Source organism: Miniopterus natalensis, chromosome 7, assembly GCF_054644295.1.
Source record: "Miniopterus natalensis isolate mMinNat1 chromosome 7, mMinNat1.hap1, whole genome shotgun sequence".
Classification (NCBI taxonomy): Eukaryota; Metazoa; Chordata; class Mammalia; order Chiroptera; family Miniopteridae; genus Miniopterus; species Miniopterus natalensis.
The window spans coordinates 72,835,898-72,853,586 of NC_142087.1; the positions used below are offsets into that span (position 1 = coordinate 72,835,898).

General features: G+C 50.3%; 1 protein-coding gene across 1 annotated transcript in view; it reads left to right on the forward strand.

Annotated features, from left to right (window-relative positions):
- The window catches only part of ACSS1 (acyl-CoA synthetase short chain family member 1), a 49,209-nt gene extending 35,360 nt beyond the window's left edge, over window positions 1-13,849 (forward strand). Inside the window, exons 6-14 of the mRNA XM_087819152.1 lie at window positions 712-859; window positions 2,137-2,274; window positions 5,231-5,323; window positions 6,501-6,613; window positions 7,021-7,147; window positions 7,879-8,006; window positions 8,109-8,172; window positions 11,482-11,600; window positions 12,720-13,849. Coding sequence (XP_087675278.1) covers window positions 712-859; window positions 2,137-2,274; window positions 5,231-5,323; window positions 6,501-6,613; window positions 7,021-7,147; window positions 7,879-8,006; window positions 8,109-8,172; window positions 11,482-11,600; window positions 12,720-12,899 — 1,110 coding nt within the window. The 3' untranslated portion in view covers window positions 12,900-13,849. The remainder of the gene's footprint in view (window positions 1-711; window positions 860-2,136; window positions 2,275-5,230; window positions 5,324-6,500; window positions 6,614-7,020; window positions 7,148-7,878; window positions 8,007-8,108; window positions 8,173-11,481; window positions 11,601-12,719) is intronic.
- Window positions 13,850-17,689: the final 3,840 nt, after the last annotated feature.

A 17,689-nucleotide genomic window follows, 5' to 3' on the forward strand; every position in this document is an offset into this window, starting at 1 on the left:
GAGACATCCATGTCTGAGGCTCTTAGAAGCTAATGATGCTTGAGACATTTGTTGGCCTTTTTTACTTTAATATTTTTGCAGTTTTTAAGGGATTCAGAAGATTGTGGCATAACTTTTCCTGGCCAGGTAACTCAGTTAGAGCTTCATCCTGTTATGCCAAGGTTGAGGGTTTGATCCCCAGTCAGGGCAAATACCAGAATCTACCAATGAATGCATAAATAAGTGGAATGACAAATCACTGTTTCTCTCCTTTCCTTCCCCTCTCTCTCTAAAATCAATGAATTAAAAAAAACTACATCAATTAAAAATTTTTAAAATTATGTTATAACAATGCAGAAAGATGCCCTTATACATACCACTAGCTAAAGTTTTACCAGTGAGTACACACGAGCATGTGGCATCTTCAGCCCCTGGAAGGCCCTGACATGCCCCTCATAGGCAGTCCCCCAGCAAGACCAGCTCTAGTGTGACCTCTGCATACAGATTGAGTCTGTCAAGCTGGGGCTTATACAGTGTACACTCTGACATCTGGCTTCTTTCACTGTCCTCTGCGAGAGTCAGTGTGCTCTTGTTTGTACCAGTAACTGCCTTTTCAACTTCTCCTCTCCTCTCGGTGGCCAGTGGAGCTGCTACATTTTGTAGTTATAGAACACTCTTGACATGTGGGAACGTGGGGTCATAGGCTTCTGACAGCCTCTCCTGTTTCTGCAGCTTGTGTTTGACTACCAGCCAGGAGACGTCTTCGGCTGTGTGGCTGACATTGGCTGGATCACTGGACACAGCTATGTGGTGTATGGGCCCCTCTGCAATGGAGCGACCAGTGTTCTTTTTGAGAGCACTCCAGTTTACCCTGATCCTGGTGAGGACTGGGAACCCAAATAGGTTTCCTGGGAGGGAGCTTGAGGAAGGAGGAGAGGTTCACAGGAGGGTGGAGAAGAGGCCTGTACTCTGGCCTGGCTGTGTGGTTCATGGTCCCCTGGCATAGCTGCCAAACTGAGCTGGGGCCTTGTCCATAATAAGATCAGATGAGCAATAGAAGGGAGCTAATTTGGTACTGGAAGCTGTCTCAAGACCGCCCACTCCAGCGTTCTTCAACCTAAACTGCCTGCCTCGGGCCTTCCCCTTAGCACTGCTCTTCTTACCTCTATGGCCTCCTGACCAGATCCAGCCCTTGCTCGAAGCCCAGACCAACTGCCAGCCTCCTCAGGACCCCCAGATGAAGAGGGCTTTCTACTGCCTGCTCCTTGTGCCTTTAAGGCTGTTCCATCAGAGTGTGTCATGTGTGGCCTTGAGCCACCTCCATGAACTGATTCCACTTGGAGGACGTGGCTGTGTCTCACCTTGGCATCTTCCTCCCACTCAGCACAGTGTCACCAACTATGTGTTTTAATGTAATCCAGGGGTGGTGGCCCTGCCAGAAGGCTCTTCTCAAGCATCCCACAGAGCTGACAATTATGTTTGTGGGATGTCTTTGTCACCCCCCCTTGCTCCTCTCCACCCTCCCAGTGGGGCTGCATGCTCTTTAAGACTATGTAGGGACATAGCTGGGGATTAAGAGCCATGTCTTAGGTGCAGTCACTTCAACTGTATGAAGCGTGGCTTCCCGTGTGCAGAGTAATGGTGGTGAGTTGGGGGAGGTGGTTAATGGGAAGTGAGGTGAGTACATGCAGGGCAGTTGCCCTGGCCCCTGGGACACATGCATTCGTGGCCTGTTTGCAGTAATCCAGGGGAAGCACCAGTCACCACTTTAGAGACCATTTAAATGCAACTGAACGCAAGTTCTATGTTAATGCTACATGGGTGCTTTTTAAGTACACAGTAACATATTTTTAACTGATTCCTCACTATATCATATGGGGTACACTATGTGGGTGCAGCTGTCCAGAGCCAGGTGGAGGCTTTTCACAAACGGGCCACCCTGTAGATGGGGGTGTGCCAGGGGACGACTGCCTCAGGGAACCCTTTCGCGGAGGTCTCCCTTCTCATCTGGGTGTTGGGTGATGAATCCTGTTTTTGTAAACAGTGGAGGTATTTGCATATATCCAGGACCCAGTATTGTTGACTGACCCCTAAATTAGGTTGAAATAGATACCGTCTGGTGGGTCTCAGACTGACTGAATTGGGGTCTTTTTGTAGGTCGGTATTGGGAGACAGTGCAGAGGTTGAAGATCAATCAGTTCTATGGTGCCCCGACGGCTGTCCGGCTCTTGCTAAAATACGGCGACACCTGGGTGAAGAAGTATGACCGCTCATCCCTGCGGACTCTGGGGTCAGGTGAGCACTGCTCTGTAGCTGGAGGGGGTGTGTGTTTTGTCTGTCAGAGCCACTGCAGGCTTCTAAATGGTTGTAATCATCAAAGCTGTGTGGCCATGTCTGTGGTGAATTCAGACAATGCCAGGCCACATCGAGTAGGAAGCAGAGGCCTGGCAGCCCCACCTCAGAGCCCACAGCAGTTAACAGTGTGGGGCACAGCACTCCAGACACTTTCTGTGCCCATCCTTACGGGTTCATCCTTATTATGGCCTGAGCACTTTCTTCGGTGGCTGCGTGGGATTTCCTGTGGAAGTCAACTGCTGTTCACTGAGCATTCTCCTGTGCTGGGCCCCGATTATTTCCAAGCGCTGTCATAAATGTCAGTGTCCTGTGCACTGCTCTCACCATAGATATTCCCATGCAGGTAGTTGCAAGATCAACGGTTATCTCCATTTTTAGTTTTAACAGAGGTTGCCAAGGCCACGGAAGCTTTGGGGAAAGGATATGGGGTTCATTCAGAGGCTAACTGGGAGGAACTGCCTGTTCTCTCTGCTTTTCCCTGACGCGTTTCATTTCTGCCCCTACACGTGTTGCCAGGTGTGGTCAGGAGGGAAAACAAGGCGGGAGGCCCTCCATGCTCCTTGGTGGATACACAGATCTGCTTGGTGGTTTTTCCTGGGATGTGTCTTTCTACCAGTTTTGTCCATGGAAGAGGTAGCTTGGTGATGGTGTGCACACGATACTTGTCACTGATGAGGGTGAGCAGTGCTGGCACAGGACTTAGGGCCCTGGTTCACTCTGCCCCCCTTACCTGCAGTGCCCTGCTGCCCCCTCCAGCCTCAAGTCCCCGACCCTCCTTCAAGGCCTCTTCTGTGCTGTTTCTCCTGGGGATTTCCTTGGCTGCTGTGGAACTTGGGCTGTCGGCTCTCAGACCAACTGTGTTTCATACCTGGGCAGGGCCAGCTTGGTGCTGGTCTCCTGCTGTGGTCATAGCTCAGGACCATTCTAGGCGGCTGGATTAGCCCTCACAGCACTTCAGCCTTTGGGTATGTTGGCTTCTTTTACTCTTACCAGTCAGCAGAATCTAGCTCACTCAAGACTTCTACCCCAAGATACATATTTCTTAAGAAAATTTTTTAACTTTCAATTTTATAAGTAACACAGGTATAATCTTATTATAAAAAGCAAAACTCGGTACTTTGCAGTGAAAGCTGAAGTCCTCCCTAGCACATTCTTCAAAGTTATATTCCTGTGCAAACACACAGCTCAGCTTGGAGATGATTTCTTTATCATGAATGTAATTACACTGCACTAGTATAATGTTATGTTTATTTTAACTCAGCAATAGCCAGAGCTTCCCATATGGCTCTGAGAACTTGCTCAGACCCTCCTGTGGGGATTGACATGGTCCTTGTAGTCACATCCCTGTGGTTGGCTATGTGGCCATTGGCAGTTTCCCAGTATCAACCAGTGCTGCAGTGGCATCTTCCTGCCTCGTTGTGGGCATAGGTGAGTGTAGAGGCAATACACACAAAGCTCAGCCACCTGGGTGACCAGCATGGGGGACCCCAGTCAGGACAGGCCTTGGTTAGCTCCTACATCATGGGTGGTCCCAAGCAAAAGGCAATCAGCGTGAGAGTATTTCATTATTTTAGCAACAGTGTGTAATAACCTGCAAGTTCTGGCTGAATGCTAGTCTGGTGTGGGTGTTTCATTAGTGTAGTGTCTTAGTGCTAGGATTTGGACATAAATCTGGGAGGCATACACATTCGGAACGCAGGAGGTAAACAATAGTCCTAGGGCATAAACACTTTCCCCTTTTCTACTGAGGTATAAAATGTAGTGAAATGCACAAATGTCAGGTGTTCAGCCTGAGAACTATTTACATGTATAAATATATTGCCACATGCAGATCAGGCCATAGAAATTTCCAGTCCCGCCCTGGCCGGTTTGGCTCAGTCGTTAGATCACCGGCCTACGGACTGAAGGGTCCCAGGTTCGATTCCGGCCAAGGGCAGGTACCTCGGTTGCAGGCTCGATCCCCAGCCCCAGTCGGGGTGCGTGCGGGAGGCAGTCAATCAGTGTGTCTCTCTCACAGGGATGTCTCTCTCTTTCTCTCTCTCTTTCCCTTCCACTCTCTCTGAAAAGCAGTGGAAAAAGTATCCTCGGGTGAGGGTTAAAAAAAGAAGAAGAAATTTGCAGTCCCCAGAGGCCCCCTTAAGCCCTTCCCAGTCGGGAGCCCTCACCTGCCCACTGCTTGGCTGCTGTCCGCGGGGAGGACTCGCTTGTTCTGCCCACGGGCCTGTGCCGCGTGCGCTGCTCTGGTGCCTGCCGCGAGTGCTGGGGCCGTGACTCTGAGGCTCCCCCCATCGGTGTTGGGGTCGTGGCAGCTCAGTCACCTCCACGCTTACGGTATTTCACTGCATAAATACACCACAGTGTATTTCTCCGTTCCGCTCTCAGTGGGTAGTATTTTAGTTTTTGGCCACTGTGGACATTCTCGTTTGAATCCATTTTGGGTGAACATAGGCACTCGTTTTTCTGGAGTGTGTGTCAGGAGTGACAGTTTTGCGGACAAAGATAAACCTACGTTATCCTTAGGGTAATCTTCCCCAAACAGTGGACCAAAGTGGTTGTATAGGATGTACACACTTTTAAATATTAAGAGAAGTAGTCAAATTGCTCCCCAAAATTGCTGTACCAAATTACACTCCTACAGTACATGTGCTATTCTTTCCCCTACATTCTTGTCATTTTTAAAAAATTTTTTATACTTGACCGTCCAGTGGTGAAAATATCTCATTTAGTTTGTATTTCTTTGATGGCCATAATGTGACTGCTCTCACTGCTTTCTCAAACCTCCTTTTATGTCTCTCAGGAAAATTATAGAGTTGTTTTGCCATAACAATCTATTCCTTTTGGTTTCAGGTTTATTCAGGTCTATTAATATCGTTTTTTCTTTTGTGTGTGATTTCAGTGGGGGAACCAATCAACCGTGAGGCCTGGGAGTGGCTCCACAATGTGGTGGGGGACAGCAGATGTACGCTGGTGGACACCTGGTGGCAGACAGGTGAGAGCGTCTCCCAGAAGAGGGTCGGGGCGCACTTGGGAACCAGGCACGGGGCTCGCAGGGAGGCCTTTCCCTCAGTCGCTGTCCTCTCCTGTTAGTGCCCTGAGCACACGCGGCCCAGTGCCCAGTGTGAAGGGCCAGGCGTGAGGCTGTGTGGATGCAGATCCGACCCCACTAACGCCTTGGCCCCGACACAGCTGGTTGTTGCCAACCTCAGCGGTGGAGCCTGGCTTTGCAGCTGTGCACTTAGGGTGTGTGGTGGCTCCTCTGAGACTCAGTTTTCCCCTCTGTAAAGCGGGGTGCCCCCTCCAGGCTCAGTATGAGGATGGATGAGATGATACTGTCCACTTGGGGTGCCCCAGACCCGGCGTAGTAAGTGCTCAGCGAAGATTCACTGTCCTCCGAAGGGCCACTTTCTGAGTGCAAGTGTGAGGATGAGCCTGCTGTTTAAGGGGGTTGGTAGGTCTAAATCTAAATTTTAGTGGGAAATTTTAGTAGGAGTTTTCTGTGGCGTTCTGTTTGGATTTGCCTCCTCTTCTCTTAGTATCTGACTTATTAGGATGCTTGGAGCAGGAGACCACCACTGATGTAGCTGAGGTCCTGGCTTTCCAGAAGCCAAAAAGTGGGACGTTCTGAGTGGCTCAGGTCTCATCCATTCAGGAGGGCACAGGATTGAGATTACAGCTGAGTCCCATGAGGTGTTTTCCATGCAGGCTGACAGAGGGAAGCGCCAGGGAGATCATGTGGAAACAGAATTTGTGGCCATCTGTTGTTGTTGTTTGGGGCACTGGTCCAGAAGCAATTCTTCATCTTCCTGTGCACCTACATGGGCTCCACCTTTCCATTGAAGTGAGGGCTGGACAAACAGGGCCTTGGAGGAGGAGAGGCAGCACCCACTGGGCTGTGAAGCCACGTCACCTGGGACTGAGCCCTCTGCCGGGGCCCCACTCCCATTCCACAGTGGAGGAGACCAGAATCCAAGTCCAGCTTTGCCTCAGAGAAAAGTCCTTGTGACAGTGGGTGCCGTTTCCTTTCCCCAAATTGGCAGTTCTGCCCACCTCCCACTCTTGGAGAGCACCAGCTGGAGTGTCTGTCCCAGATTCTTGATGGCCTGGCTTGGATAAACATGTCACTGGCCCCGTGGCCCATCAGCATTTCTTCCCTGTCATCCCCATAGAAACAGGTGGCATCTGCATTGCACCACGGCCCTCGGAGGAAGGCGCAGAAATCCTCCCCGCCATGGCGATGAGGCCCTTCTTTGGCATTGTCCCAACTCTCCTGGATGAAAAGGTGTGTAAGGGCCTCACAGAGGTGACTCTCTCCTCCACGTGCACCCCACTGAGCACCTGGTGTTTCTTTCTGCCTTCCTGGCCCCCTTTGCCCACTCACCCATGTCACACATGCCCGGGGTCTGGCAGGAGGTGAGAGGGCTTGTGTCCTCATGCAGCGTGCACTGCAGAGTCTCCTCTTAGAGACACAGCAGGTACAGTCCCCATGTGGGGTGACCCCAGGTTCTCCTCAGAAGCCCTCTTGAGGAGTATTCCTTGCAGAGGAGAAAGCTCTGGACAGATCCTTTGGGGCACGCTTGTCATTTTTCTGTCTCAAGCAAAGCAGTGAGGAGAGCGATATTGTCAGTTGTTTCCTTCTCAACCAGAGCCTGTCCATATTTTCAAAATCATGTCTCCCCCGGTCTGCAGGGAAACGTTGTGGAGGGCAACGATGTGTCTGGGGCTCTGTGCCTCTCACAGGCCTGGCCAGGAATGGCCAGGACCATCTACGGAGACCACCAGAGATTCATGGACGCCTACTTCAAGGCTTATCCAGGTGAGGTGGCCAACGTGAGTGTGTGGTGCCTTCCCACACACTACTGGAACCTTGTTCTCAGAAAACCTTTCTAAGGTAATGGTGACCATGAGTGTACGTAGTGCAGGTTCAGAGCAGGCACTTTGGAGGCATGAGTTTGAGTCCTGCTCCCTCCCTTCCTCTTTAGCTCCCTGACTTTATGTCTCAAATGGGAAAAGACTCACTGAAGGAACATCGTGGGGTTAAGTGGGAGGGCATGCAGGGCCCTGAGCATGGCCCACGGTGCATCCTCTTTAGGCTCTTAGGAAAACTGTCGTGATGGCTGGAAGTTTTCCTCTGGCTTCCTTTTCCCCCCAGTTGGCTTTTGTGTCATTGGGTTGGAAGTTTACATATACAGCATAACTATTGGAACCCATTATCTTAAGTCTCAAGCCTGTAAATAAGACACACTTTTGGGGAAGCTTGAGTGCACTCATTCTAAGTCTTCTGCTCCCAAGACATCTGCAGTCTTGATTGCATTCTGTTTTCAGAGCCATCTACCCCTTCACTAGCACACAGCCAGATGGCACATGTAGACAGTGTGTCCATGAGGGGTTGAAGGAGGGCCAGCAGGCAGGATGGCAGCAGAGTGCAGGGCTTCAGAGCTTTCTTCTGTAGAACAAGGTTGGGACATGGGTCTCTTACGGAAGGACAAGAGTCCTGCTGGGTCTGGCTCGGCGGTGCTGGCTCTGAATTCCCTCATTGTGGAACAGGCTACTACTTCACTGGAGATGGAGCTTACCGAACCAAGGGAGGCTATTACCTAATCACGGGGCGGATGGATGACGTCATCAACATCAGCGGCCACAGGCTGGGGACGGCAGAGATCGAGGACGCGCTGGTGAGCACAGGCCGTGTTAGCCTCAGATTGGGAGCTGTAATTGCGGTGGTGTCAGGTATCCCACCTCCCACATATTTTGCCTTTATATTCTGTTCTGTGCAGGCCAGCCACCCCGCAGTGCCCGAGACTGCTGTCATTGGCTGTCCCCACGACATCAAAGGGGAAGGTGAGTGCCACAGAGGAACTCCTCTGGTCTCGCTCCCATCACAACACCTCTCTAAAAAGAACAGACTCTGGAGGATGGGTGGCAGGGTGTTTGTGGGTGAAGCTATTGGTTTTCGTCTCTTTGAAGTGTAGATTTTGGGTGAGGAGGCAGAATGGCATGCCTGTGAGACTAAGGTGAGATTTCTGAGATGCCCTAGCTCTCCTGTCCGTGAAGGACACTCATCCACAAGCAGCCCTGAGCTCTTTGGCTCCAGCTGAGCTTGGGGACTTTGCTTCTCTGTCCATGGTGACTCTGGCAGCACCATTACAGAGGACTTATGAAATGCCCTGCCCTGCTCACAGTGTCTCCTTGCACATGCCCGTGCACGGCTTCCAGTGCCAGCTCTACTGCTACGCTGGCAGATCAGCGTGTGCTCTGCAGTGTACTCTTTTGCGGCTCTTGAGCTCTTTTTAGAGGGATTTGACCTGTGGTTCCCACTGCACAGTGACACACGGAGGGGATTGCAGAACAAGCGATCAGCATTGTCTTCTTTACCGAGGACACACTTTGTTCCAAAGTCTGCCAGTTCCTGAGCAGGTGGGCGTGGGAAGGGGCAGGGTGACCTGAGTGTTATAATGCCAGGTGCACAGTGGCCACACCAGCCTGGCGTGACCTGGAGACTCACTGATCCTGTGCTGCACTGCTGGGTGGACTGGCCTCTGCTGCCCTGCAAAGTGGTCTGGGATCTGGCACTCTTCCTCCTGCTGTCAGAGACATTCTGTGCCAAATGTGTCCCAATGGTCACCTGCCACTGTTCCATTATTTACTCAACCCTTTCTCTAAATTGGGCCATTGTAAAAATTAATATTTACTTCAGTACTCTAAAAAAAAAAACATGCTCAGTTGTTACGAGAAGGATTTTCCCATGAGGCTGCCTTCTCTTTGTTAACAGGGGATTGGGATATATGGGGGGCTATTAGGGATCAGAAGGGGGTGGAGATGGGAACCGGTCTTCATGTGTGACTCTCAGAGGCCTGGGACACTTCATGCTCCCATAAGCAGCTCTCAGCACCGCTTCCTGGCGTCCTACGGGACTCTGATGTTGCCAGGCCCTTTAATGTCTGCCAGGCTGGTGGGGGAGAACTGCACATATAATGAGCATGAGGATATGAATATTTCTGATTTCTTACAAAACTAAGCATCTGTCCATTTGTAATGTATAACCCATTAACTATTCTTGGCAAACTCTACGGCCGTCTGCCAAAGCTTTGTGCCTTTAAAGTCCCCGTTCTCTCTATACTTGCTCTGACCTAAGTGCTGTGCCTCTGCCATGGGCCTGCCTCCCCAGTCCCCGAGTTCAGCCCATTTCTGCTCAGAATTCAATCCAGGCTCGTTTTATTGCCATCTCATTACAGGTACAAGCGACTTGCAGGGAACGGTGCCAATTAGAGACGGGGAAGCACACAGGGCAGCTTGTCCAGTGTGATCCCTCTAGGGTTTAACAGACGGCAGTATATACCCAGAAGTTAACTTGAAAATTTGGGTCTGGGAACAGCTGCCAGAAGCCCCTGAGAACCTGCGCCTTGTGGGTTTTGCACAGGGGCTGTCGCCATTTAATCCTGGCACATAGCCATGACACGGGTACTGTTAGCTCCCCAGGTTACAAGTAGAAAACTGGCACAGAGTGGTTAAGTGGCTTCCTCCCAGGTAGCAAGGCCACACAGCTAGCAAGTGGCAAAGCCAGGATATGGAGCAGGAGCAGCCTCTTCTACCCATCATTCTTCACGGCCTTTAAGGGGAGGAATGAAAGGAGAGAGACAGGGCGGGAGGTGCAGTTATATTTTATATACTTCTGCGGTGTTTTAATTTTGGTAATCAGTGTGTGTTGCTTTGGTGGTTTTAAGTTTTTCATTAAATCTATAATAAACATCTCAGTGGGCCTACCCAGCCAGCTCAGGTGTTAAGCTTTGTCCCTTTCCTCTGAGCCCCTGTGGTTTGGGCCTGGACTTTTGAAATCTCAAATACCGAGAGGAGAGAAAAATGCAGCCCTTCCCCTCAAAGATCTCACAACCTACTGAGGAGGGACCAGCAACTGTTGCCACATGACAAGTGCCACAGCTGCATTCGTGGACAGAATCAGAAAGGCTTCACAGAGTGCAAGGTAGCTGAACTGGGTTTTGAGGGATGAATAGGAGTTTGCCAGGTGGAAATGGGGGGAGGCTTTCAGGCAAAGGCTGTCAGCTTCTATAGATTGTCGCTTATACAGGAAAGTCATTCATTGATGCAGTTGAGCACCTACTATATTCTAGGCACAGTTGTAGATACTGAGACACAGCAGAGAGTGAAAGAGACAGAAGTTCCTGCTCCCTAGAGCTGACATGCTGTGGAGGTTAGGGGTTAGAGGAGAGAGAGACATAAACAATAAACATGATTAATGAGGAAACTACAGAGTATGTTAGATGATATGTGCCGGAAGGAGAATTCATTAAGATGAGATGGAAATGGTATAGCAATAAACATAGAAGTGAACAATAAGGGCTGCATGTATATAAAAACTTTGTGTATGAGAGAGGGGGACATTGCAGGTCAGTGAGGGAAAGGACAGACTGTCCCAGATGGTGCTGGGACAGGTGACTGCTCATGTGCACAAAAAATTGAATTAGATCCTGATGTCATACCATATATAAGATTATCCCAGATAAATTGAAAAGAAATGCATTTAGAGATCTGTGGGAGCCACTGTAAATCTTTTCTGGAACATGGTAGGATATTGACAAAGTGTCTGTGCTAAAGTATGGGATGGCCATTGTCACCCAACAGACTTTCTGCTATGACGGAGCTGTCCGTCCTGTGGCTCGTGTAACCAAGGAACTGCATTTTTAACTTAATTTAAATTTAGTTGTACACTGTGGCTAGTGCTTACAATGTTGGACACATACGCACAAAGTTAGTGCCACGTGCAGTGTTCCCTTGTACCATGTCATGGGAGCTGATAGCAAATTTCCTATGACCCATGTTACAGGCTATTTCACAGGTGCTAGCACAGTTAATGAGGCTAGGTCCTGTGTTCAAGGTCACACACACAGCCAGGCAACACCAGAGCCACGGCGCCAAGCTCTCACCCACACTTGCCCACCCACCTGGGACATTCAGAGGAACTGACAGAATCGCCTTTCCCTTGCAGTGCGGACGATATGCATCTTCATGGATGCAGCTAAAGAGACCAACTGCAGCAAGGTCATCGACATATGATTTGAAATCCTTTGACTTTATGGTGATTTGTGTACAACACTCTGGCTAATACATCCCAAAATCTTGCTCTCCTTTCAGTTGCATTTGCCTTCATCGTGTTGAAAGATGGTGCAGGTGACTCGGATGTGGTGCTGAGCGAGCTCAGGTCCACAGTGGCCACCAAGATCGCCAAGTACGCTGTGCCCGATCAGATTCTGGTGAGCGGACTTATGCCTCTGATTCGACTGCACTGCTCACCTCTGCCTCCTTCTCCACTTCCCAGAACTAACATCGCAACGAAACTGACACTAGCTGTTTCGTTTCCTGGGGTAGATGAGGGTGGCAGGTGGCTGTATTGTCAGAGAGAGAGGGAGGGGGGCAGGGAGATATAGCAGCATGAATTTGAATAGCGGCTCTCCTGTGGAGGGGGTAGTGCTGGGCAAGATCGGATGCTGTCTTACTTTGGCTGGTTACAGGAACCGAAGAAAATTAGGGAATTTAAATGGAGAAACATGTGGAAAGTACCAGAGTTCTTCAGCCCCTGTGTGGTTTCTGAATACCTTTTCAGTGCCAGCAGAGAGATGTCACCAGACCTTATCTGCGGGAGCCTGTGTTGGAGTAGTTTCGTGGAAGAATTGGGCCACCCTGTCAGCCCCTTAGCTTTTCATTCCTTCCCTTGTTCACATTTCCCCCATGGTGTTCCTTCCTCTGGAAGTGGTCCTCTGAAGCTTCACTTGGTGTGGCACAAGGTCATAGTGTTGGCCTGGGGACCAGAGTTTCAGGGAGACCTAAAGTCTCCCTCGATGAACTGAACTCTTTCAAAAGATAGGTCATTATTCAAGTGCCCAAATGCAGCTCCTAATGTGTACTGCCATTGACCTGGAATGGGTTGTGGCTTTTTGAAAATGTGAAATGCTAAATTTTCACACACTAGCCAGACAACATTTTTTTCTCTTAAGTAGCTCTCACCTCATATATAAGACAAAACCAACCCAGACCCAGTCCCGGGAGTGGAGACGAGGTGCTGTGGCACGTGTTTGGTTCTGTTGCTACCTGGGCGCCGTCACTAATGTAGCTTATGGGAGAAACAGGTGTCAGCAGTGAGGTGAACCCAGGTACAGGTGAACCCTCGCCTGGTGGAGGCTTCAGCATGACTTGCAGTTGAGTCTGCCCTTTGGGTTCATCCAACTTCAGGTCCAGGTTGTAGGTGGATGAAACCAGAGACCATAGGCCTCAGGATCCCCTGGGAAGAACCCCTCTTATGTCAGTGCAGTCAGACACTGGCTGGGAATGTGGGCAGCACCTGAGATTCTAATATTGTTCCCCTTCCTTGCCAGATAGTGAAACGTCTTCCAAAGACTCGGTCTGGAAAAGTCATGCGAAGGCTCCTGAGGAAGGTAATCACAGACAGAACTCAGGATCTGGGGGACACCACCACCCTGGAAGACCCCAGCATCATCACAGAAATCCTGAGTGCCTACCAGAAGCACAAAGAAAAGAGGGCTGCTGGTCAGTGATGGGCTGTGACCAAGACCCAGTGCCCACGCCCTTAACTTAAGGCCTTCTAGAACACAGTTCTCAGTCGGCTTGTTTTCAGATGTCCCGGAGTAATCCCCTCCCAGCACATAACCCACACTGTCCCTAAGGTGAAGTCCATGCTAAACTCCCTTCCTGCTTTGTGTGGGAGAACCCACGCACGGATACTATCAGACGTGGTTAGTGTTTGTTCCACTTGTCCTGAATTTGGTTTCCTTGAATGAAAAGTCCCTGTTGTCTGTTTCTGTGCCCTCTCCAGACTACACAGGAGGGTGAAAAACCTGGTAAAGTGTGACTGCTCAGATAACTGAGAAATAGAAGCAGTTATGTTTTTTCCTGATGTTTCTAGATATAAAAGGCAGATATTTTATTTTTGTACTTTTATATTTTGGAATAACGTGCAAACACACGTGGAAGGTGTGGATTTCCTTGTACGTACTCTTTGTGACATTTAGTTACAAAAATCTCCTTGTCTGCCTTTGCTCGTGGTGAAACGTGGAGAGGGTCGAGGGTGCACTTGTAATTATTGTTTGGCATATTTGGAAATCTGAATTGGAAGTGTTTGCACCTCAGTCTAAACAGAGCTCTCTCGAGAATGCTCGAGACTGCTGCATCCTTTTTCCTTTTTGATATAAATTTCTATTTCTCTTGGTTTGTGTATAATTGAAACCCAACTTGTAAAGTGGTGGCATGAATGTGCTCACCTTTTAGTTCTAAAGCTTCTCCAGGCACATGTTCTTTTTCTCCAAGCTGTGATCTGGAAAGATTTCCCCCTCCTGACCTTGGATACCACTTGGTAGGAGGTGAGCATGCTCCAAATTTGTGGGGTGGTTCAGGGAAGCCAGTGAAAACTCAGGTAACGTAGAGCACTACCGTAGAAGGAGGTCCATGCAAACTGCCTGTCCTTCATTCTGTCGTTGGGCATAAGAACCACAGAGGGCCAGGGATGAGAGCTGGAGCTCTGAATCAAGTTTCTTTCTCCCAAAGTGCCTTAAGTCCCCTGAGGTTAGCAAGGTGATATAAACCATTGAGTCACGCAGTGTTTACTTATTACCAAGCATGCCAGGGGTGATGGTGGGGAGCACAGGGGAAGGGAGCCTGCTGAGTCAGATCCTTGAGGACACGGAAAGGTCATCCTTGTCCTTACCTCACAGCCTACGGTGCCTTGCGCTTGTGCAGGTATTCAGGGGGTGTCTGGCGGACTGAATACTTACTGGGGCCTGCAGCTGTGCTGGCATCCTGTCCCCTGGCCACTCAACGCTATCAGGTGATTAGGCGAGTACATCTGTGCCACCCAACGGGGTGGCCATTGGCTGTCGCATACAGATATTCTGAGGGATGGTGCGTTGCTCCAGTGCTTAGCCACAGGGAACCATGCACCTGGACCTGTCACATCTGTGGGGGGCTCGGAAGACTGCGGTTACGGCAGTATTTGTGAAATGGCTTAGATGTAAACTTGGACAGTGACCAGGGCCTCAGAATGATCTGCAGGGTGGCTCAAGTAAAGCTTTCTTTGGTTCATTCTCTTCTCTTTGTGGTGATGTTTTTGATCAAATCACGTTGCTGAATATAAGCCTAGGAACAAAATTGGGAGGGGCCTCATCACTCAGAAAGAACACACACAAAGAAGCTGTCGCCTGACGGGGAGGAAATGCAGGGAAGAGCTCACCCGTCTTAGACTTAGTCGGTAAGGTTACCTGTCTCTAGATTATTGTGCGGTCACATACACTGGTCACATGTGACTATTTAAATGTAAATGAAGACAACAGACTAGAATGGAGTGAACAGAATGGAACAGGATCAGTTCCTCCAGGGCAGGGGCCACAGCTCAGTGCTCAGGAGCCACCCGTGGTCAGCAGCTACCATATTGGACACGTGGATGGGAACATCGCAGTCATCACACAGGGTCTGGGGGGGCTGACCTGGAGCACGGATGACAATGAGGACACCGAGAGATCTCTAGGCAGCTGACTTGGCGTCACAGACTGAAACGGGGCACCAACTTGCCCGGGAGCCGCCCATATGCCCAGGTGGCCTTTACACTGGCTGTGGCTGGATGAGGTTGGCCGTGTCCTTCACTAGACAGGGACAGAAGGACACCTTGAGCTGGTGCCGTGAGATGTGAGATGTGAGAGGCTGGTTTCACTCCCACTAAGCCTGAACCCACTGCTGCCTCCAGAGCAGGAGCTGGGAATGGCTGTTCCCAGGGACGGTGTTAGTTCTTGTGCCTGGAGATTGGGAAGGGAAGCTGGGGGGTTCCCAGGTGCCCACCTGAGGTAGTCTGAAAGCACAGAAAGGCAACTACTGGGAAGGACACACTCGTGCACCTCTGGGTGCTGTGGGAAGTCACAGCAGGAATGATTTTTACCGAAAAAGTCTGTATCCACACCCTGCCAGATGGGGCATTGCAAGAGGCTTACAGATAGACTGTTAACAGGTTAGGTTGTCCTTACCACCCCGCCCTGGTAAAGCCGTCCTGATTTAGTTGGGGGACCATCCTGTCCCCTACTTTTTTAGGTCCCCACCCTGGCTGCTGGGGGGTTTGGGGTGGATATCCCCAAAACCACGGTCCCTGGCCTAAGTGACAAGTTCATGCCTGGACGTGCAACGTAATCAGTCCCATTAGGAAGCAGACACAGGGACACCATTGGCAAAGGGGCTGTTCCCCATGTACCCACAAGACAAGACAGGACACAGAGAGGAGCTAATGTAGCCTTTAGTCATGACAGAGAAGGGCATGCCTGGGAACAGGGCAGGAGAGAAGACATGAAGCCCAGGGGAGATGCATGGAGGCCTGGCCAAGCTGTACCAGGCCCCCCCGAGCCCAGACTCCACTTCCTGCTTTGGCTTTTCTGTCTTAACCGAAACACCCTGACCAAGACCCAAGTCAGTGCTACTGAGGAGCAGAGAGAAGAGCAGGCAGCTCCAGAAAAGCAGGGAACGTATTGACCGAATTCAGAGACAGCTAATGTGAACATTACGTACATCTCAGGACACCATGAGATGACATTCAGAAGAACCCCTAAGTCCCCAAGGCAAACTGAGTCCATACTCAGAGAAGCAATGGGCAGTGCCTTTTAAGAAAAATTGTCATTTAAAGTGGCTAAAAGAATCCACAAAGCTTGTTATGCTCAAAGGGAATTCAGCTTTCAACATGATTAATTCCCAAAGGGAAATATGTTCGTATCAAATAGAAAAATTGAAAAGAGAAATCATGGCTAACGTTTGTGATGTGTAGAACATTAATCTAAAAGTAAATCACAAGCAGAGCCATCGTGGCTCAACAGTTGAGCATCGACCTATGACCCAGGAGATGGCGGTTCGATTCCTGGTCAGGGCACCTGCCCGGGTGGCGGGCTCGATCCCCAGGGCAGGAGGCAGCCCGTCAGCGACTCTGCCATCATAGATGATTCTCTCTGTCTCTCCCCCTCTCCCTTCCTCTCTCTGAAACCAATAAAGGTATACTATAAAAAATAATAATATAGAAAATACATCATGAGGTAATTCAGGCTCACACCATCCCTGGTTCACACACCACAGCTGCATTTCTGGTGAAGAAAATAGAGTGAGTTCTCCCATTTCCTCAGCGTGACTGAGGGGTGCAGATTGGGCTGTGGGACTGTTGGCGTCGGTAGCTGGACATTAATGAGGAGAGCAGAGGGACTCAGACGTGAGCATAATAAAGTAGGAGCTCAATCAAATATTGGCCTGTATTGCAAGGAAGCCGCAGCATTCATAGGCACCCCTGGGGATCACAGTGTCGCCTGGGGATTTAACACCCCTCCCTGCCTGTGTAGGGAGAAAGGATCAGCCTTCCAGTCTCCCCAGGGCACAACCGGTCGGTGTGTCCAAACTATAGGGGGAAGAATATACACTAAGGGGGACATTTCTCTGTCGGGTGCATGCCCTAAGCCTCGATGGTGTGGGGACGTGGTTCTTCTATAGGGTATGCACGCTAGGAACTAAGGTGCTGACCATAAAGGGGGGGGCCTAGGCTGGGGAAAGGATCAGATGGGGTGGGGACACAGCCCCAGGAGATCCAGGGAATGGATTGGTTGGGAAGGGCCCAGTGCAATCCTGCGAAAGGATTGGGAAAGTGAGTGGTTAGTTTGAAAAAGCACCTGGTCCTGTCCAAGGGGAGACAGTACAATCCAAGCTCAAAAAGCTCGCTCCCGCTTGTCCTCCCACAACGGGTAACGCTCCTTCACCGGGTTGGCCACGCCGTCTCCCTCAGCAGCAGTCAGCAGGCCCAGCAGCACCTGGGGTCCAACAGCCACACCGCCTCCGAGTGTGGGCTCCAAGCCCGAGCCTGGGCCCTGTGCTACCCAGAGCACAGTGGGGACAGACTAAGCCAGCCAGATGGGGACAGAGACCACACTGGACTAAGACTTGGCATGACTCAGAATTTCTAGACACTGGCCCCATTTCTGGGCCAGATGAAGGAAAGGCTGGACTTTTTCCACAGTGGGACAGAGCAGAACCCAGGACAGTCCTTTGTGCTTGTTCCAGCTTCAATAGACTTAACCACACCTCACCTCCCGTGAATGTTTCCTCATGACTTCATGAAAGGAGCCCATTTCCAGCAACAACGGAGTCACCCTAAGCTGTGCTAGACCCGCAGAGCTGACTTGCACCACTACCCTCAAGACACCCAACACTGGGAATGAGCCCTGACTTCCTTTCATTACTGTCATGTGCAAGGAGGCTTTGAGCAGGTTCTCAAAGCCATCACCCAGTTCCTCTGACACCTTCACAGGCAGGGTGGACAAAA